Below are 22,733 nucleotides of genomic sequence, written 5' to 3' on the forward strand. Positions count from 1 at the left end.
ATTAATATTGTTTGCGTTTGGTATTATATTTTTCTTGTTTTTTATTTCAATTTCCTCGCACTGACGTCTTCTTTCGCCAAATGCCAAGCAAAGAAGTTGCGAATGTGCGTCATTAGTTTTATTATGAATTTCATTTGAATATCAAGATTAAACGCAGACATATGGGTGAATGTGATGTATATATATGTTATTTGTTGAAGTTGGCACCTCGTAGTAAATGTCGATTTTCGAAGAAAAAAAGATTATAGGAAAACTCAGAAATATATGTGTTTAAGAGAATTTAGTGGATCACGAAAGCTATGTATTTAAATATATATACGAACTAGGTTGCTACCAGTTTTAAATTTTTAAACACAAATTATTGAAAAATATTCTTCATTTCTAAAGGATTACCAAAATACGTAGCAAGGGTGTCTACATCGGCTGAAATCGGGCTCTAGACGACTCAAAACTCAGAATTATGAAAAAATGTGAAAAGATCGCACTTCACTGGGAGGAGTACAGGTTTTTATTTCTACTATATACCGCACTGAATACTTCTGGTGAAATTACTAAAATTTCGATCCAAGGCACGTGGAAACCTCGTCTCGTTCTATCAGTGTCATGATCAATATTAAGGAAAGTGTGGAATAAAAGGGAGAGCCTCTACCTGTCAAAGATCTGTATGTATAGTTGTACAGTTCAACGAACGACAGATATTAGATTTGCTTCCGTTGGTATAAAGGTTGAAAAGACAAAATAATGCGACGTGAGGAACAAGTGTGCCTCCTTGAAACCCTGGATTAACAAATATTTCGACTAAATAAAATTGAATATTAAGGAACAACTTTTTAGCAAGTAATTATATTTGCAAAGATAATACTACGTTCGTACCGACATTGAAAACATCTTGAAAACACAATTTGTGGATTGTGCAACCAAAGTCGTTCTGACCGACATTTTGTGTTTTCGATGCGTTTTCATTGACAATTCACAAATTTATTTGGTTGTTTACATTTGAGCATTTTTATACTCTCGCAACGTGTTGCTAAGAAAGTATGAACGTTTTGTTCTTATGTTGTTTGTAAGTCATAAAACTAAACGATATAGGGTTATAAATATCAAAATGATCTGGATGATGAAACGAGTTAAAATCCGTCTGTCCGTACAAGCGATTACTTGAGTAAAACTTCTGATATTATAATGAAACTTCAGGAATTACACCATTTTTCATATAATGATTTTTGTTTTCTAGTGGACTTTGTGCCCAATACATGAGTCGAGTTGCATGTAATTTTAAAGCGCTTTTGTTAAAAAATTTTTTTAATTTATTCTACCCTGCACTCTAGTTATCAAATTATCAGTGAGAGATGACCAGCATAATAGGGTGACATTTTTTTGTTCTTTAATCATGTAAAAATTGAAGCACATTCAAAAAGGTAATGCAGCATGTGTATAATGTTGAAATATATAAAGTCCCCATTCGAAAAAAGAAAATGTTCGGTCACGCGCGAACTTAGCCCATCCTTTCATATTTTTATTTCTGTTTCTCCATTATTTTGACAAAGTAGTGGAATTTGTTTACAATATCAAATGACAATTTAGAGCTGGCAAAATATGTCTTCCAATAATATCGACTAAATATATATGTAAATTTTCAAGTACTTTTCAGCGAAAACTGTGATTTCGTTTGACAGATTTTGCATGGATGAAAACACACGTTTTCGTACGAAGGCCCATATTTTCTATGAAAACATGTTTTCAATGTCGGTCCGAACATAGTATAAAACCTAAGAGTGAAAGGTGACAGGTAGAGTACTCGTATACCCTGAAACAACAAAGGATCATATGGGTAACTGTGAGCAGAAACAATGGAGAGAACGAATTTATGTACGCCAACGCAGTCTTCGATTATGCCACTTATTGCAAAATAATACCATAGTGTTTTGTTGATTTCACGCTGATAAAGCTCTAATTACTCTATTTACCTTAAGATCTATTTCTTCATGGAAACCAACGCACAATTAATCGGTAGCAGCAGGACTATAAAAAACCCAATTTATTTCAGATTTGCTTTTGGTGTTTATATAAACAATATCCGTACTATTTCATCATTGAAGAAGCCAAACAAATTAAAAAAATTAAATTATTTGTTTAAAAATATAATTACGTTTTAATGATTAAATTAGCGGAACAATTTTAAATCGTAAACTGGAAAATTACTAACACTGTGTATCAAAAAACGCCGACGTAAACAAAAACACATTCAGGTGTCTTACTTATACAGTTTACATGTGATCCATTGAAATACAAAATATTTACTTTACAAAAAACTATATTTCTATTTGCTCGCTTTTACGCATTGCGCTAATCGTCGGTTCTGTTAATTGACAAAATATTCAAATATTTTCACACTTTTAGTGACCCATTGAAACTGTTATATGCGAAGGTTTTGTGCATACAATTCATATATTACTAGCTAACTGCTGGTGAGGTAGTTGCTAAGTCGAAGGAAGTAAACATTTTAGAGTTTTTCAGTTCACTTAATTTATACCAGATGTTATTTCAATTCGGTAATGACGGTGTTAACTTTAGAACTTTGATAAGGGGACTTTTAAGAAAATATTTCAGTTATAAAATAGTCATTATATCAGTTTAATAAATTTATACCAGTTGTCGATTATCGTTATCGGTATCAAAAGCAAACAATAATTTTTGTACCCGTACCTCTAGGAGAAGATTATAGTAACATTAACTCATTATACCAGTTAACAAAATTTATACCAGTTATTAATTCGATTCGCTACTTTCCAATTTTAGTAAATTATAAAATTATTTATTATGAAATTTATTTCAATATTTCTATTTTCCCGCTGGCTTTTCATATGCCATAATTTTTAATCGCCTTCAGAAATATGACTGAGAAATTCCACTGCTGATATCAGACCAAAAAAATTCCTTTGTCCCATTACAAATAGTATCTTGAACATGGTGAAATACATTTTTTATTGCGTAGTCCCTTCTTATGGTGACAAGTAATCACAACGCCATTGAAACCGTAAGAACCACAAGCGATATGCCAAACGAAAGTGATATGAAATATAAAGCAGACCTTCAAAATATATCTTCATCCATATATAAAGTGACAGTGTAGAAATAAATAAACGAACATATGTATACGCTCGCTAAACAATCTAGTAGCTAGACATTGAGATGTTGTGAGATATTGGGCGAGAATTGTCTGTCTAAAATTCTAATAAATGAGTATGACTCACAAATGATAACAGCGCTACATAACCATTATGTCTAAAAAACATATATATATGTAGATAACTGTTATTTACTCATATATTGTTATTGTTTCATTTGTTTTGCTGTTGAACTGGTTAACATAAACTGCGTTGACACCAGATAAGCTTCGCTATATAATGAGTAAACTCATTATGTGATTAATCATATGTTTGACCTTTTGAATTTTATAATTTCATAAACAATTATATTAGAACATTAGTTCCAAAGAACCAAAAATTCTAAGTTTTTTTAGTTGTGACGTCTCAGATTTTTCTTTGCGGTTTTGCTTGCGTCATTTTAGTCAAAAAATAAAAAAAAAATATTAATTGGAAATTTTTTATTTCTTCTACATTAAAAAAGCTCATGTATTCCCTTCTCACATCACACTGTCAACGACAAGGGCGTGACTTTGTCAAAATATCTCATTTCTTTTGAACCAGTTTATGCAAATTATTTGGGTATTGCTAAGTATTTAAGTTGTTGTTTTTCAACTTTTTTTGTTGCGTTCATGGCATTGAACTTATAAACGTCTTCGTAAATTATAAACATTTAAGTGATATTTCTTGTTACAGATTTAATGACAACTTGATGCTCTTTATACGCAATAAAAATAAAATAATAAAAAATATATAATATTTATTTAAAATATATCATATATGTACGTAGAATAATCCGAAATAACATAATTCTCTGAATTTAATAGTCAGTGATAAGATACCTATATTTTATTATACCAATCTACTGAATTTATACCAGTTTCAATCGAACAAATCGAAAACTGGCGAATAGAATATAACTTATTTTTGTTTATACCAGTTTATACTAGTTATACCAGTTTTTTGTTCGATTCACCTTTCTCCAGAATTTAGCGAATGGATGGTAGTTTGTACGAGTTTTTGCGTCGCATGCTCATTGTTTTCTATTCAGCAGTAAAAAATCCATTTATTTTTTTGTTAATTTTATCGCTTTCTTTAACATTTACATACATACCTTTGTATTTACCTGTTTTCTCTAGTTACTTATCTGTGTTATTGTTTAGGGAGTTGAAAACAATTTTTCGGGCACGTTCCACACTTGATAAACATAAACAATATGAAGTAGGGTAGGATTATGTTCGAGTGGCGCCGCCGTATGAGTTGTTCTATAAACTTGACAGAATAATTTAGAGCTTAGAGAGTTAATATAAAGGTGAGGATCAATGATACATGTGATACGAACAACAAATGAGTATACCACTTTCAAAGGGTATAATCGCTCACTAATCTACCAATAATTTATTATACCAGTTTCGTGAATTTATACCAGTTGTTCGATTCGCTACTTTTCACGGTTTAGTGAAAGTTTTTTTTAACCAAAAACAAAACTATTATACCTTTTTGAAATTTCTTGCCAAAGTATGAACTCTCTCTTGTATGTGTACCAAAATTTTATGATCAATGAACAGCCTACAAAATGTGACTACATAAAACAAAAACAAGCCGTGAAAAAAGTACCAAAATAAACGCTGAAAAAAAAAAACAAATTTGTACATGTTAATGGAAAAATTTCATAACCAAAGTGCGTTTTATGTGCCTAAAATTTATAGCGGTAGCAGTGTGCTGTATAAAATTCAGCTGCAACTCATTATCTTTTCCCCTTTGCGTAAAACATATATAAACACGCACACATAAAATATAAACGCATAGCAGTGTTTGTGTAAATATTTGTGTATTTAATTTATTGTAGAATTATTTCCTTCGCTTTTTGAACCATTGTAATTGACCAAACGTTGATCTTCTTATCTACATACATACCTGCTAGTTTATCATAATATAATTTGTGTTATCGATAGTATTGTAATCACACTATGTGCTACGAAATCACGGTAATGAGTTTTTTGTTGTACAAAAAAAAGTAACTGATAATTTTTATACCAAAAGCAACCTTGATCGATTTAACGAAGGTCACTATTACAAGGTGAAATTATTGATAGGTAAATTTGTTTGAAAAAAGCTCAATATTAGTTTACGGTGTGTGTGTGTGGTTAATAATTTAGTAGCTAAAATACTGTGTAAATATTTGCTTGTAACAGCTGTTTTGGCAGTTTGAGATTTTTGGAAGTGAGCTTGTTGTGTATAAAAGACAAAGAGAGAGGTGTTGCTGAAGATCGCTTGATATTATCTAGGGAGAATTTGTCAATCTCTAGTTATACTCTCGCAACAAAAGTTGTTAAGAGAGTATTATATTATATCATAGTTTTGTTTATATAACAGTTCTTTGTAACTTATAAAACTATAACTAAACGAGTTAGATATAGGTTTATATATATCAAACTGATCAGGATGACTAGACGAGTTAAAATCCGTTCGTCTGTCCGTGCAACGGATAACTTGAGTTAAAATTAAGATATCTTGTCGAAACTTGGTAAACCGAAAACCTATAAAGTGTCATAATTAAGCCATAAATAAAGCAAGAAAAGAAAAATTTGGTATAAAGGATCGCACTAGGAAGCTGCATTTAGATTAAAAAAGGAATGGAAAATGGGCATGGCGTCATCCACTTACGGGTCAAAAACCTTTTCTCAGAAATTACTATATCGATTTCAATGAAATTCGGTACATAATACTTCCATGACATACTGATAACACAGATAGAAAATGAGCCGATTTGGTTCACAACCACGACAACTTCCCATATAACTCAACTTCGATTTCCATCTGATTCCTTCACTTTATAACGTATACATATGGAACCAATGAAGATAGAGGTATAAAACTTTACAAAAATACTGCATATCACATATGGCTTCACTTGTGGAAACATTGTCGAAATCGGACTTTAACTTTTCAAGCCCCCGGATATCGAGCATGATGAACTCAGCGCGTAAGGGTAATTTTTCACCGAAAATATAGGCAATTATCTCAGATAATTTAATTTAATTCTTCTAATAGTGTGTCTCTGTTATAAAAATTATTAAAATCGGGTCATAACTTCCTCTAGCTCCCATATACCTAATTATATATTTTTCAAAAATACGGTGGGCTTTATTCCACTTATATCGATTAATATGTGAGATATCTTAGCTAATTTAAGTGAGCGTGGATATAGTGTACCTTGGTGGTGAAAATTAGTGAAATCGGTTCAGGAATTATATCAGCCCTCATAAACTATATATACTGATTTTTGTTTCCTAATGGACTTTATGCCGAATGTGTGGGTAAAATTATGTGTTATTTTAATAAAATTAAATAAATAAGTAAATGATGAGTGTATAGAATGTACGGTTAAGCCCGAACTTAGCCCTTCCTTACTTGATTTTGTGCTTGTGGATTTTTTCTCTATTTTGACAGGTACTTCTTTCATTTTTTAGCTCGAAAATATTTGCATCGGCTTTCTATATGCTTCTCTTGTCTTCTCGAATGCCTTTTCTAAAAACTTTTTCGCGTTTCTGAGTTTTTTTATTTTAGTTCTTATGAAAGTTTAAATCTTCATTTATCCATAAACCGTTTTTTCTATTATATATGCTCTTTTATAGAAATTTTAATTAAATAACATATCCTTATGTTCTAGTCACATGACTGAATACATATAAATAATTCATTACTCAAAACAACAACAACAAAACCAAATTAGCATAATCAAAATATCCGAAATCGTGTTATGCATGCAATTAAATACATAATCTATAAAATATGCACAAACATTTTAAGTACATATGCACTGCTGTGTGGAGAAGTTGTTGAGTGCCATGGCGTATACGTAACCACAAATCACTGACGAATGCATTAAAATGCAGAACTCAACAAAAATTTGAGTAAGCAAAAAAGCCAGAAGCAAAAACATAAAAAAAACAATAACGATCGCTATTTTAAAGCAACAACAATAACATCATATAGAGGGTAGAGACCCGCTCTAAATCATCAACCAACCGCTTGATTGACTGCTCAAGTATGCGTGCACCCAAACAGGCAGCACCCGCCACTGACACTGACATCAGCCGGCTTGGCTTGTAGTCTATGTAGTCTAAGTGCGTTTGCCAAGTTTATATATTTACTATTTGCTTCCTCCTACACGATTGCCGGTTAGTTTAAATTGTTTTCCAATTTTATTTGCTTTGTCGGCGTGCGGGCGGCGTAATTTTGCTCAGCAGTAAAGTCATGTGCGTGCTTATACGCATTGCATTTGTAAACAATTTTTTTTATTATGACTATCCATTTACTAACTTTTTGCACAGCGCACTTAGTGGCGTACTAAGCGCGTGTTATGTATGCAGCGTAGCGCTTTGGCGTTTATTGAATACTGAAAATGCAAAAACGTGTAGGCGATTAATAGAAAAATTGATAAAAAAATACTAAAATATCTAAAATATATAAATAATAAAACAATAATAATAAAAAATACAAAAAAATATATAAAAAAATATAAAAAAAAAAATTATAAAAAATTAAAAAACAAAATTATAAAAAAATAATAATAAAAATATAGAATACTAAAATTAAAGCGCGTTTAAGGAACTAACTAAATATACATATGTAGCTAAACAGGCGTTTTATATACTGCAGCGCTCGTGATTGTTTTTCGCTAATAAATTATTCTGAGTATTTATGTTGTTGTTATTGTTATTGCAAATATGTGGTATAAGCATGTATGCTTGTCAATTATGAAATTTATTGTTTATTTCCACTTGTTGACTTGGGGTTTTTTTCGCTGCGCATTTATACCCTGCACACTATATGTCGCTGACACACGCTTACTTGTATAAATAATGCTTAGTTAACTGCTTCAACTCATACATTTAAGCCATTATTATTTACTTTGTTTGCTTTTTCGGTGGTTTTTCGGCGAATTTCATGCTTTTTAGGCGCTCAAGCGGTGCTGTGTATATCGTAAATCCCATAAAAAAATATATTTATATATTTACTTATGCATTACTGCCAAATATTTACTGCTCTTTTAGTGTTTCTGCCTTTGCGCATATACCATATAATTTCATTGTGCCCACTCAGTCGTATAATTATTTGGCAATTGCCTTGTAACGGGCGCGCTTTGTTACAAGCGTCGTAAATTTTGCAAAACCTATACTAAAATCGCCGAAAATATTTACTATAAAACAATTACCAATCGAATGACATTAAATAGTCGACTTCAAAGCGCGAAAAGTAAGCGGGTAAAACTGATTTGTGTGTTTGTCGAAAATAGTGTGTTATACAAGCAAGCAAAAACAACATTTCATGGGCAACCAAGCGGTTCACTAGCCACAAAAGAGCGCCAAGCACAACAACAGTTTATAAATACTTTTGGCATTCAGAAGGTGATTAGTGTCAATTCTGTCTGTTCGGAAGCGAGTGATTTTGGCGCAGATTTTTTTGTTTGTTTTGGTGCATGTGTACTTTGATATATATATATATTTTTTTTTTTTTTTTCGTATAAGAAAAAAGTTTTTCGCAAATATTGAAAAATAAAATATATTTTTATAAAAAAAAGTTTGATTAAATAACATTTTTTATCAACAAATTATATTTAAAATAATATTGTTTTTATTTTTTTATAAGAAATTATTTTAATAAAAAAAACAATATTTTTAGCAAAAACAAATTTATTTTTTAAATATTTTTATTAAAAAAAAATTGTTTAAATAATATTTTTGTAAAAAAAATTGTATTTAAAATAATATATTTTTTTTTAATTTTTTATAAGAAATTATTAAAAAAAAAAATGTTTTTATCAAAAACGGTTTTTTTTTAATAATATTTTTATCAAAAAAATTGTACTTAAAATAATATTTTTCTTTAAATTTTTTATAAGAAATTATTTAAAAAACAACAATTTTTATCAAAAAAGTTTTGTTTAAATAATATTTTTATAAAAAAAAAAAAATTTGTTTAAATAATATCAAAAAATTGTATTTAAAATATTTTTTTTTTACTTTTTTGTATAAAACTATTTAAAAAGTAATAACTATGTTTATTAAAAACAAATTTTTTTTAAATAATATTTTTATCAAAAAAAAAAGATTAAATAATATTTTTGTCAAAAAAATAATAACTATTTTTATCAAAAAAGTTTGTTTAACTAATATTTTTATCAAAAAAAAATTTGTTTAAATAATATTTTCATAAAAAAAATTTTTTTGTTTAAATAATATCAAAAAATTTTATTTAAATTACTTTTTTTTTATTTTTTTGTGTTAAATTATTTAAAAAATAATGACTATTTTTATCAAAAAAATTTTGTTTAAATAATATTTTTATAAAAAAAAATTTTTTTAAATAATATTTTTATAAAAAAATTTTATTCAAAATATTATAATATTTCTTGTTAACTTTCAATAATTTAATAATTAATAATTTATATATTCATGTGAAATAATGACTTATTTATTTCTGGGTAGAAAAAATTAGCATTATTAATATAAAAATCATAGTAATTGCCTGATAATTACTTCATTCACATTCCATTATACGGAACATTACTTGTATTCTTTATAAAAAATGTCTGTATAACCACTTTGTAGCACTTTGATTGATTTGGCGCCACATATTATTGTTATATACTAAGTAATACAACAAAAACTGCATACATTCTTCTTTAATTGTGTTATTATTTTACTCAATTATGAAATTAATTGTTGTTTGGCGTCACTATGACAATCGCATTCTAATCACAAGCCAAGAAAATTTATATACAAGTACATACATACATATGTACTTTCCACGCAGATTAAATTTATATTATAAATTTTTTTTATTTATTTTTTATTATTAATTATTAATAAAAGCACTTATATTAATTTCTTTGTGTTTAAAGTCACATTCCTGAATATGTTGTATTTTTTCAATTTAATTTAAAATGTGAATATTTGCAGAATTTAATCTTAATATATTAAAAACATGGCAATCGTGATTTGGTTTATTTAAAAATATATACATATGATTATGAAATTGTCTATTTTATTATAAAATACTAAATAATTAACATATTGTTCCAGAGATAAGCTCTAAGTTATAATATATTCTGAACGTAACGTAACTATTTTTCTATCGTTTAAATATTAACTGTTACTGAACATATAATCAGCAAACTGTTATTGAGCCAAAAGAAAATCGAAATGAAGTAATTTTTTTTTATAAAAAAGTACATTGAAGCTCGCTGGCTTCTAGTAACATCTAAGCTATAATAATACTTAGTAATTTTTCGTTCAAATTTCTTATTAAAACTTGCTTAAGTGCCACTTGAGCTGTGATAAGATCAGACAATTTGACACATTATAGAAAATATTTGTTTGTTTTTTTCATAATCTACACAATAAAAAATATATATTATTTATTTAAACACAAACACTTTATTAGTAATCTCCATTCTTATTATTGATACATAGCTACTAGATCTTTTGTTTTTTTTTCCTCTTTATTAGACTAATTAACAAGCCTTCTTTATGCCATACAAAACGCGCAAAGCTGAGTGCTAATCGTTTTTATCGTTGATTGCCTTCATTCTTTATCTAAATGAAGTGTTATTTCTTTATTTTTACGGTAAACAAAACTGTTAACCCAAGATAATGCGTCATTTAAGACTAATAACAGTAATAAGTGACAATTAAAATGAGTAAGGATGTCAGTGTCTATGACTGTGTTAAAATTTTATTTTTTGGAGTTTTTTAAATATATTTTTATTCAGTATAGTCTTAATCGGTTTAATAACATTTGGAAAGTGACTAATCGAACAAACAAGACTAATAATTATATCTATACAAGTCAGTTTAGTCGTTCTCGATTCACTACAATTCGGAATGTAGTGTATCGAACAAACAACTCGCTTAAAGCAAATAAGCTAGTATAAGAAACTATTGATAAAATCGCAAAAGTTTATAGGGACACCTTATATACTCTCTTGCATTGAGTACAACTGTATAATTTTTCAAGGGAGAATCGTAAACCGACCTTGTTCGGAAATGGCGGATTAAAGATGGCCAGTATTGTTATCTCGATCGGTTCGTTTCAACCACTAAGCTTTTAAGATAATCTTGTATATCTATCAATATGTGCTTTAATGTGTGAAAGCTTACTGCGGCAGTATGAAAGCTTGAACTGAATGAGCTATATAGGGAAATTCTTTTACACTCTCTTAAAAATATATGGAATTTTTTTTTTAATTACAGAAAAGTACAAAATTAATTACAAAAAAAAAAAATAGTGAAATTGCGAATTAAAATTTTTATTTATTCTATAAATATTATCCACCCGATGAAAGCTCAGAAAAAGCTCACACCTATAAAAAATATTATTTAAAACACATTTCAAAAAGAAAAATAAATCATTATTAAACAACTACAGCACTGCTGAAAACTACACAAAAACAAGCCTTTAAAGTACAAACGAACTCATTATATGCCCAAGCAAGCGAAACCAAAAACAATAAACACAAAATTAATTAAGCGAAAAACACAAATATGTTAAAATACTAGCAACACTCTATATGATGCTTGTCAGCGCCAAGCTGCAACGAAAAAAAACAGAACACCCCACTATTTTATAATTATTCACACAGTTGTAGGAAATATTATATACTCTACAGTATATGGACAAAAACATATGCTCATTAGTGAGCGGAATTTTATGACACACATGCGTACGGCTGTTTTTCAGACTTTATACTTCTTACAACAACAAGTTGTGATAATTAATTGGTTTTTGTTTTCGATTTTACTTGTTGTTGCTTTTTGTATTCTTTTTTTGTCGCGGCATTTCCTTCCTGTCACGCACATAAATCAATGTGTGGTGGAGATGAAAAACAGATAGTTGATATGAAATGAGTGAAGAGAAGTTACGGTACAAAAAATATAGAAATATAGATAACATCGTGTAGATATACATATATAGATATGCTCTTTATAGGTATACAGTTATGATGAAAGTGAGAGTAGTGCAGAGAACTGCATAAAGTGGCTCAAGCCTTATTTTTCTCTACTGCAGTGTCTCTGTCTAGTATAATTCATATTACAATCTCCGCGTCACTCTCGAAGAATACCTTCGAGTCTATTAAAAAAAATTATACAGATAAAATTTAGTCAGATAAAAACTCATGTTCGAGATAAGAAAATATGGAGTGTGTTGCTGTCTGCAATTTTTTTTTTTGAGAATACTTTGAATTTTCGTTGTTTCTAAGGTGTTGAACTTGTTAATTTAATTGGGTGATTAACAAAAGAAAAATTAGTAACAATTGGAAACATAAATTCTCAATTTAATTGACTAAGAAACATTGTTTTTATTTGATTTTATTTAAAAAATATTTTTTTGTAGAGTTGCCAGCTGGTTTTAATTTCTTTTTTTTATTTATTTTCTTTAATATAACCAATAAATAAGCAATTTTCGATACATATTTGGTAAAGTCTTCCTTAGGAAGCATGATTTTAAGTACAAATTGGAATAGTGTTGCCACCTTCAACAAAATTATGAAGAAAATTTAATCTGAAAAATGTTTAGTCTTTTCAATATCGGTAAAAAAATATGTTTTCCTTCATTTCCTTCTGTTTCCTATATAAAGTATATAGAATGTGAATCAAATCGAAGAATAAATAAGACTTTTGGCTGTCAAATTTAAATGACAGCGCCACCTAGAGTTAAATTTGCTTTAAGGTGTAGCTTTCTTCTTTTTAACAATATGGTATAGTTCGATTATGAAACTTAATAATTCTGATCATAAGGCTCATTTTACTTAATTTTTTTCAGAATTATTATTTTGATTTATAAAAAAATATATTTCTCTTCTAAATAAATAAATAAAAATAAATAAAAAATAATTATAAACAGGAAAAAGTTATTTTTTCCGGTTGAATTCTGGGAATACTTTCGATTTTTTTTAACAGAAAAAAATTATAATTTTTAATCTTCAGCTTTATCAAACCGAAAGTACAGCGTACAGTTATATAATAAGTTTGGGCAAACGAAAAAAATAATTTTATTAAGTATTTACCCAAGTGTTGCCATACATATTTACATATATAAAATACATAAATAATATAATTTACTCTGTTGTATCAGCACACACATAACGGCCAGCACAGCACGCAATTGTGTTATGCCAACGCGCCGACCTTGACTTTTATCTCAATTGAAACCAAACGTGAGCTAACAAAATACAATTTTTTTCCTCCTATATACTACATACAACACAGCCGTTGATTGCATGAACAAGTGCATATAAATACATATATATAAAGCACATATGTACTCTTATAAATTATTTTGTGTACAAACAAAGCTAGTGTGCGTAGTATTGCCGCCGCCACTCACTATCGTAGCAGCAGCGACAGCAGCATTGGTCATTGAACTGCAGCTCTGCTGGGCAGTGAACGGCGCTTGCGTGTGCACATATAAGTGGGCTGCAGCGCTCTGTGCTCCCTATTGGATAAACAATCTCCGCTATGAGTGAGCGTGTGCAAGTGCATTCGAATGTATTGACTAGCTGCCAAGTTGACGGACAAGCATCAGTGATTGCGTATTATACTCGCATTAAGGCGCAATTGTCGCAACAACGTGTACACACGCGTGCATGCGCATTAGGGTGGATGGGTTTTTATACTCTTGCAACAAATGTTGCTAAAGAGAGTATTATAGTTTTGTTCACATAACGGTTGTTTGTAACACCCAAAACTAAACGAGTTAGATATAGGGTTATATATACCAAAGTGATCAGGGTGACGAGTGGAGTTCAAATCCGAATGTCTGTCTGTCCGTCCGTCCGTCCGTCTGTGCAAGCTGTAACTTGAGTAAAAATTAAGATATCGTGATGAAACTTGGCACACTTATTTCTTGGCACCATAGGAAGGTTGCTTTCTAAAATGAGCAAAATCGGATCACTGCCACGCCCACAAAATGGCGAAAACCGAAAACACATAAAGTGCCATAACTAAGCCATAAATAAAGCTATGGAAATAAAATTTGGTATGAAGGATCGCACTATAAAGGGGCATATTTGGATGTAATTTTTTTGGGTAGGTGGGCGTGGCCCCGCCCCCTACTACGTTTTTTGTACATATCTCGCAAACCAATAAAGCTATATAAACCAAACTTTCTCCAGTCGTTTTTTTAGCCACTTCCTAATACAGTCCAAAAGTGAAAGAAATCGGATCATAACCACGCCCCCCTCCCATATAAAAGTTAGGTTGGAAGTTACTAAAAGTGGGTTAACTCACTAGCGAAAAACGTCAGAAACACTAAATTTCACATAAGAAATAGCAGATGAAAGCTGCACGCAGATTTTTTTACAAAATGGAAAATGGGCGTGGCGTCGCCCACTTATGGGTCGAAAACCATATCTCAGGAACTACTTGACCGATTTCAATGAAACATGGTTTGTGATAGTTTCCTTACATCCCAATGATATGTTGTGAAAATAGGCCAAATCACTTCACAACCACGCCTACTTCCTATATACCAGAACTTTGAAGACAATCTGAATCGTTTACTTTACAATATATAAACTAAGCACTAGTGAAGATATCGGTGCAGAACTTTGTACAAATACTATGTTAATAGTGTGGCAGCCCCATTCTAAAAATCGCCGAAATCGGACCATAAGTTTTTAAGGCCCCATATAACGAACACGAGGACCTCGGTGCTTCTAACCTAATATTATGGTTTCCAACTTTCAATGGACTTTATACAATATATATGACGAATATGTGGGTCAAATTGTGTACAATATAATATAAATAAAGTTAAATAAATAAATTGCGAGAGTATAAAATGTTCGGTTACACCCGAACTTAGCCCTTCCTTACTTGTTTAATATATTTTTTTTCGATAAATAAAATGGATTAAAAAGTTATTATTTTGTTGGTTAAACACTTTGTTAATAAAAATTTTTTTTCCATGTCAACATTGTCAGCGATTTTCCAAAAAAATATAATTTGACTAAGAATTGTTATGTAATACACTCTAATGTGTTATTGTCTAAATACTTGTAAATTATCAAATTTAATAAAAAAGAAATTCAAAAATATGTTCTTCAAAAAATGACCCACCCTAATACTGAACTGGCATATTATTGTGATTACCTGTAGTATATAAATTTATAACTTTTCGAAATCATTATACTTTCAAATTATACTTTTTTATAAACCACAAGCAATCATACCACCCTAATACTCAACAATTTACAGCCCTATATATGTACATCTACAAGTGTTTACTCTTATATACTTTTGCCTACAACAATGAATTGATAACAATTTCAATTAATAAGCTGCTCCTCCAGCGCATTTATTTTATTGTGTCAAGAAGATGAGAAAAACTTTATGAATAAAAAAAAAATTTTATAGCCGCGCATGTGGAGTACATATGTACTCATACATGTATACATACATATGTACATAGCTTACGCCATTTATCAATACGAAATCTACTACGCCATATACCGTTTTGTTATTAATTTTTAAATTGTTTGGTCACTTCTCTGCATACAATTGCGTAATGTTGTGATGTGTTGGGTTTCGAGTAATTTTTTATTCATTCATTAATTAAAATGTGCGCGCTATTTTTCAAATGCTGTGTGAGTTTGTTTGGGTTAAGTAAATATTGGAGACCGTGGTTGTAAGTGTCTCTTTTGTGAGAGCTCTTCAACAGAAATGCGTCTTTTTTATAACAATTAAACGCCAATCAATTGACCTATATATGAATCGAATTTGAAGTTAATTTTGAAATCTTTAAAGGCTTCGGCGCTGTTTCAAGAGTGTTAAAAGAGGTTGCCATATGTATTTAATTCTGAAATTGTACTTAACCCGGTAATATTAGGTTGTCAAATATCCCCCTTCCGTCTTTTTGTCTTTGGCGGCTATGTATAAAGCGCGACAGAGCTCGTATCTGGCAATACTATACATCTTTGAAAGGATATTGCTTCCACAGTTATAGACGCGTAAATATGGAGTTCACTAACGGCAAAATTCGCGCGATTTTAAAGTTCTCCTTCGTTAAAGGCAAATCCGCTAGAGAAACTTTCCGAGAGATTAATGGTGTTCTGGGGGATGACTCTATCACTTCGAACTGCGGAGGAATGGTTTCGACGATTCAGAGCGGGTGTAAACGACACCAACGATAAGCCAGTTGGCGGAAGACCTGTGACTACGAATACCGATCAAATCATGGAAAACATTGAGTTAGACCGGCATGTGGCATCTCGCGACATCGCTCAGGAGATGGGAATTAGTCATCAAACCATTTAAAGTAGGCTGGATACTCAAAAAGCTTGATGTTTGGGTGCCGCATGATTTGAGGCAAAAAAACCTTCTGGACCGAATCAACGCCTGCGATATGTTGCTGAAACGGAACGAACTCGACCCATTTTTAAAGCGGATGGCGACTGGCGACGAAAAATGGATCACATACGACAATATCCAGCGAAAATGGTCGTGGTCGAAGAGTGTTGAATCGTCCTAAACAGTAGCCAAGCCGGGATTGATGGGCGGGAAGGTTTTGCTGTGTGTTTGGTGGGATTGCAAGGGAATCATCCACTATGAGCAGCTCCCATATGGCCAGACGCACACGCCGTTGATGACACGTCAGAAGCTACGGCTCGGAAGGGAGGTTTTTATCGCATCCACTCTATAGCCCGGACATGGTGTCAAGTGATTACCACCTTTTGCTGTCCATGGCGAACACCCTTGGTGGTGTAAAGTATTATGAAATTGCTTCTAGATGTAAACAGATTATCGAACGAAACGGTTCGTATTTGTACTAAATCCGATCACTGTAACACCTTTATAAAGCATTTGATAAAGAGCAAAAGAGCGGAAGGGAGATATTTGACAACCAATATAATAAAAATAGATTTTTATATGCAGAGCTAAATAGAGAAGGTACAATCTTCTACAAGAGTGTACAGCTACTGGCGTACACCGATGATATCGATATCATTGGAAACAACACCCGCGCCGTTAGTTCTGCTTTTTCCCGCCTGGATAAGGAAGCGAAGCGAATGGGTCTGGTGGTGAACGAGGACAAGACGAAATATCTCCTGTCATCAAACAAACAGTCAGCGCATTCGCGTCTTGGCTCCCACGTCACTGTTGACAGTCATAACTTTGAAGTTGTAGATAATTTCGTATACCTAGGAACCAACATTAACACCGATAATAATGTCAGCCTTGAAATCCAACGCAGAATCATTCTTGCCAACAGGTGCTACTATGGACTGAGTAGGCAATTGAAAAGTAAAGTCCTCTCTCGACGAACAAAAACTAAACTCTACAAGTCCCTCATCATTCCCGTCCTACTTTATGGTGCAGAAGCGTGGACGGTGTCAACATCCGATGAGACGGCACTAGGAGTTTTCGAGAGAAAGGTTTTGCGGAAGATTTACGGTCCTTTAAACATTGGCAACGGCGAATACCGCAGAAGATGGAATGATGAGCTGTATGTGTTGTTCGACGACATAGACATAGTCCAGCGAATAAAAAGACAGCGGCTACGCTGGCTGGGTCATGTTGTGCGAATGGATGAAAGTGCCCCAGCTCTGAAAGTTTTCGATGCAGTACCCGCTGGTGGAAGCCGAGGAAGAGGGAGACCTCCACTCCGGTGGAAGGACCAGGTGGAGAAGGACCTGTCTTCACTTGGTATTACCAATTGGCGCCAAACCGCCAAAGGAGAGATGCGTGGCGCACTGTTGTGGACTCGGCTATAACCGCGTAAGCGGTTTCTACGCCAGTTAAGAAGAAGAAGAATTAAAGAGATATTCGAACAGCCCTCATTAAAAAAATAGTTTAAAGAGTTGTCACTTAATTTGAAATATTTTTTTTTTAAAACAAAAAAAAATTAAACATTTGCAATAAAATGTGACCTTAAATATAATCCAAGTGTTGACATTAATTTTAAGAGAATTAATGTTGCCACCCTTCTTGAAAAAATAACTTTTCAAAATAAAAAACATTAAATCTTATTGTTTTTTTATACTTTTATTTTTATAATTATAAATTTACATATTTTAAATAAAATAAAATACTAAATTATATTTTGTCTTCTATTTACAGTTTCTACATTGATTATTGAAACAGCAACACACTGGCTTCACCAAATAGTACAGCACCGCCAGTGCTATGGCGCGCGCGTCGTAAAATTGGTAAGTCCCAAATGAAAATTTAAAAATTGTATTCTAAGTATATTATTATTTATATAAGGTCCATTAAAAATTATTTTAAAAAACACTAACAATTAAAATTACAACAACACCAATTATTTCTTGCGATTTACGAATATCTTGAGGCGCGGCGGTGTTTTCGGCTGTCTTGGTGGCTCTGGGCGCGTGCTCGGATCAGGTGTCTCGGCTTCGAGACGCTTAATTTCATCACTCATTTTAGCTAAAATTGCCTCTAAGGTCTCTATATGTTTAGTCAAACTAATTAAAAATTAATTATTAGTAGGGAATTAAATATATTAAAAGGAGCACCAACTTGTCTATTTGCTCGGCGTCACGTTTGTTCTTGATAGCTTCAAAGTAGCTAAAATCAAGTTTAATATTTCATAAAAAAATTAAATATAATAATCAGCAGTTCATTACTTTTGTAGTATCTCATTCCGCGGCACGCGCATCTTCTTCTCTGGCCTTGGTGATGGTGGAAATGGTGGCTCATTTTCATCGTTCATTTTGCGAGTTGGTTCCGTGTTTCGCTTCGCATTCGAACGCTTACATAGCCCTATTTTATTGAGCGCTCGCTTACCGCCATCTTTGCCCTTATCCCAGTACTTTTTTAAGAATTGCGGCAACTGTCTTCTCTCCGGTGGTATTTCGTATTTTTTTATATCGCGAAAGGTGTCGTAAATGATGGCCAAAAACATATTCTGTGGGAGAGGTTACGATCTCTTAATACATAATATAATATTAGCATTAAGGCCTTACTTACAATTAGTATGAAATATACAATTATTATGAAGGAGAAAAAGTATATTGGTGCCAAGACGGGATTGGCCTGTTCCACGCCCACATAATCAAAATCGGCCAATACCATACGCATAACGCTCCAAAATGCAATGGGGAAAACGAAAAAATCCTCGTGTGCATGACCGAATAGTAACATGCCGAGCATGGCATATGAGAGAAAGATGATGAGAAATATAAGTACGAAGCTGAGCAGATCTCTATAGCACTGAAAGAAAAATTGAAATTTTATTTCATTTGTAGTATACCTTTCGGCGCAATACGTAAAAGTTTTCAGCGAGAACACCCGCTTACACACTTACCCTTACGAACGTCGCATTTAACTGTATCGATGTCTTATTGAAAGTGAAAATTTGAAATATTTTAATCCAAACTAAGAACGCCATTATCGCTATTAAATTCATATAATGCGAGTTCAACCAACAAATCACATCCAGACTATGGTATTCCGTTGGTGCAGCTGTAGCACTTTTCAGATAATAATATAAATAAATCGGATGAAAAATATTATAGCTGAAGGAGAGGAAAACAAGCTGGAAGTATCGAGAAAATTCAGTATTTTACATGATAGTTCAAAGTGTATACTCGACTTACTAGCAGTATAACTAAGTCTGTTAAGGTCCAAAAGCTTTTTAAATATCGTTTGGTACCACGCTTGCGCCATTCCAATATTTCCATAACGAGATAGTACATTGCAATAATATAGAATAAAATTGCTGAGAGTATGATCCATATGCTACCAGTCCAGACGGCATGTTTTTGCACCGCCTGCACTTGTATGTATAAGAAGACGCCACCAGTGACCGGCACTTCGCCGATAATTCTGGTAAAAATTTGTTGGAATTATTTAGATGAGCTAAAAGGGAAAAAGTTTGTATTTGCGCCCAAATGTAGGAACTATTCAGGGGTGTATGGGAGATTATTTAGATCTTAAAATCCATTTTATTTGAGCGTTTTAGTTAGAATAAACTACCTTTCTATAAACATTTAGGATTTTAGTTTGGTTCTCTCAAACATTTTCAAAATGTGTTGCCTACATTTAGGATGTTGAGCGTAAATATCACTCACTTGACATTATTGAGAAGATCCGTATTTTTATTGTAGAGCGTAAATTCGAAAGCCATTAACCGTGTGCCACGATCCAACCATTCCAATTGATCCAAAGATTCTATCAGTGGCCACGTTACATTTATATTTCGATCCAAATTCTGCACAAATCCACCACCCCAATAGGTGTGTATGCGTCCGTCGATCGGCATTGTACTCAAAGTGTAATATGATTCATATTTGGCGCTTTAAGTTTAAATTATTTTAAAGAAATTTCTAAGAAAACCTCATATACACTCAAAATCAAGCGGTCTCACCCTATATGTTCACCCGTGGTTTTCTGATCGGCATATGAATACTCTGGATAACAAATGAAATGAAAGTGCTTCACAAAAGCACGATTGCCGCTGCAATTCGTCTCCAGCACGCGCAGCTGACGTAAACGTGGTGTTCCCAGTAGTATATTCTCTTCCAATTTTATAAGCTTGTCTTCAGCTGTGCTTGAATTACTTGGATTTTCGTTAGCCGCACTCTCATTGCTCGCTTGTGGCGGCATCAGCACATCCGGCACAAAATAGTTCGCCACTTCCGACCACCATTCGTTGTAGGTGACCAACCTTTCGTTGATCAAGAAGTGTCGTTTAATGGCGTGATTGAAATAGTACATGTAATGGTGACGCGCGGCGACGGCAACTGCAAAGGTGAGAGGGCGTTGAAAATCCTTCAATTTTTTTCTAGAAATTCTTTTGGTTACTCACCTATAGTGGTCATTACTATGAAGACACAATAAAGTAATATGGTCCGCAGCGCTTTCTTGATATTTGATTCACTATCATATTTAACGCGTGATTCGAAATTCATTTTTGGTTCTCAAGAAACACGAAAATGTATTGAGAAGAATATTTAATTGAAAATTTGAATATGTGTTTTCAAATGCCAAATTTTGATAGTGTTGAAAAGTGTATGTCTTTGCAGTTATATTATTTTAAAATCGAAAATTCGAAATCAAGGGAAAATGAAACTTTTCATTCTGAGTTTTCGCAATATGACGGAAAAGTCTGAGAATATTTTTCGAAATCTATCGTTCAAAAACGATTTCAAATTTGTTTTTGAAATGTGGTATTGAAGTAAATTACAGCATTTAAATAATTTTGACGGTTCTCATTATTTACTTTCTTCAAACTGATTTTTTTCTGAAACCAGTAAAACCTCGTTAGAATTTTTTGAAAATTTTGCGTAAGTGGCAACACTTTTTGGAGAATATATATAACTGTAATCTTTATAAATTTCCTAATTTGAATTTTTATATGTTTTTCTTAGTTCCCTATGCGGTTATCTGTATATCGCGAGCGTGACGAAATTTTGTTGCGTAACACAATTTCGTTGCAGTGCGTTTTTTAAGAAATAAAAAAATATATATCTTATTATGTGTACCTATTTACCTATAAAGGCATGCTGCCAAACAATAACAACATTTTCATTGACAAATGTGTTTAAATAATAACAATAATTTCCTGAATATAAAACACTGAAAGCGACACGTAATGCAAACATATTTTATTTGTTTAAAAAAATTTTTAACACAACAATTTAGTCGTAAGTCGAGCAAACAGTTGTTACATAAATCTAAATGAGGTAAATAAACAAATGTGTGTGACTTCAAGTGCACTCAGCTAAGCACAAGCACACTAGTGCACATACATAGATATATTTATGTATAGAGAGAGCATTTCGATTTGTCTCTAAAGAGTAAGAAACATCTTTATTTTGTAAAAATCAAAATAATTTTTTTTTTTTATCGAAAATCCAAACAACTTTCGAAAGCACACAAAGTCACGTTTGCCTACAACAAACACATACAAATGCACAAACAAAAACTTTTGACGGTCACTTCCGTTTTCTCCATTTTAAAGGCTATCAACACGCTACATTTCCGCTAAAATTCTAGCTTTAGCTCTCTCTTTTCTGTAACGCTTTTAACCCGTTGTTTGTTTTGTGTGACTAATTCGTGCTTTTTGCCGGCATTTCAAATCACTTGTATACGTTACTCCCGCCGAATTTGACTCCAAAAGCTTTTATTTCTCACTCAAATGAGCGAAAAGGCGAGTGAAAGCTTCGAAAGTTTATTCTAGGTGGTTATATCTTAATTTTGAGTGCAGCTTAACAACAACAAGTGTTGTTATTGCGAGCTTTTTTGCAAATACACACATATAAATATGCAAATTTTTATACATACATACATATAAATGAGCGCTGTTCTTCGTAATTTATCATGTGGTTGGTAACAGTCCATGAATAAAAGTCTTCAACAACAACTACAGCAACAGTTATTGCTTCATAAACTAAAATGTGTTGAAATTGTTTTTATGTAGAAATAGAGCTCTTTTTAGAAGATAAACCCTTTGAAGGTGATTCGATTTATGTATAGAGCTTTTGACCTTTTCATTTTTGATTTGACAAAGAAATCATTCTGCTTCATCTGGTGCCAATTTGTTTCAAAAATCGAA

The 22,733-nt window shown here is 32.0% G+C and overlaps 2 protein-coding genes across 2 annotated transcripts in view; one reads left to right on the forward strand and one right to left on the reverse strand.

Moving 5' to 3' along the window:
• The window catches only part of LOC105219661 (dual 3',5'-cyclic-AMP and -GMP phosphodiesterase 11), a 119,906-nt gene that overhangs the window by 14,969 nt on the left and 82,204 nt on the right, over positions 1-22,733 (forward strand). The window contains exon 3 of the mRNA XM_054227474.1: positions 18,275-18,363. The gene's annotated coding sequence lies outside the window, so the exon portion shown is untranslated. The remainder of the gene's footprint in view (positions 1-18,274; positions 18,364-22,733) is intronic.
• Positions 18,272-21,156, reverse strand: LOC105219662 (polycystic kidney disease 2-like 2 protein). The gene is made up of 9 exons (XM_011195954.3): positions 20,985-21,156; positions 20,544-20,919; positions 20,248-20,472; positions 19,774-20,002; positions 19,482-19,712; positions 19,145-19,387; positions 18,802-19,082; positions 18,695-18,742; positions 18,272-18,639 (listed from the first exon to the last, which is right to left on the reverse strand). Exons 1-9 carry the CDS (start codon positions 21,085-21,087, stop codon positions 18,477-18,479), a joined length of 1,899 nt encoding a protein of 632 aa, XP_011194256.2. The 5' UTR covers positions 21,088-21,156; the 3' UTR covers positions 18,272-18,476.

This window comes from Zeugodacus cucurbitae, chromosome 3, assembly GCF_028554725.1.
Source record: "Zeugodacus cucurbitae isolate PBARC_wt_2022May chromosome 3, idZeuCucr1.2, whole genome shotgun sequence".
NCBI lineage: Eukaryota > Metazoa > Arthropoda > Insecta > Diptera > Tephritidae > Zeugodacus > Zeugodacus cucurbitae.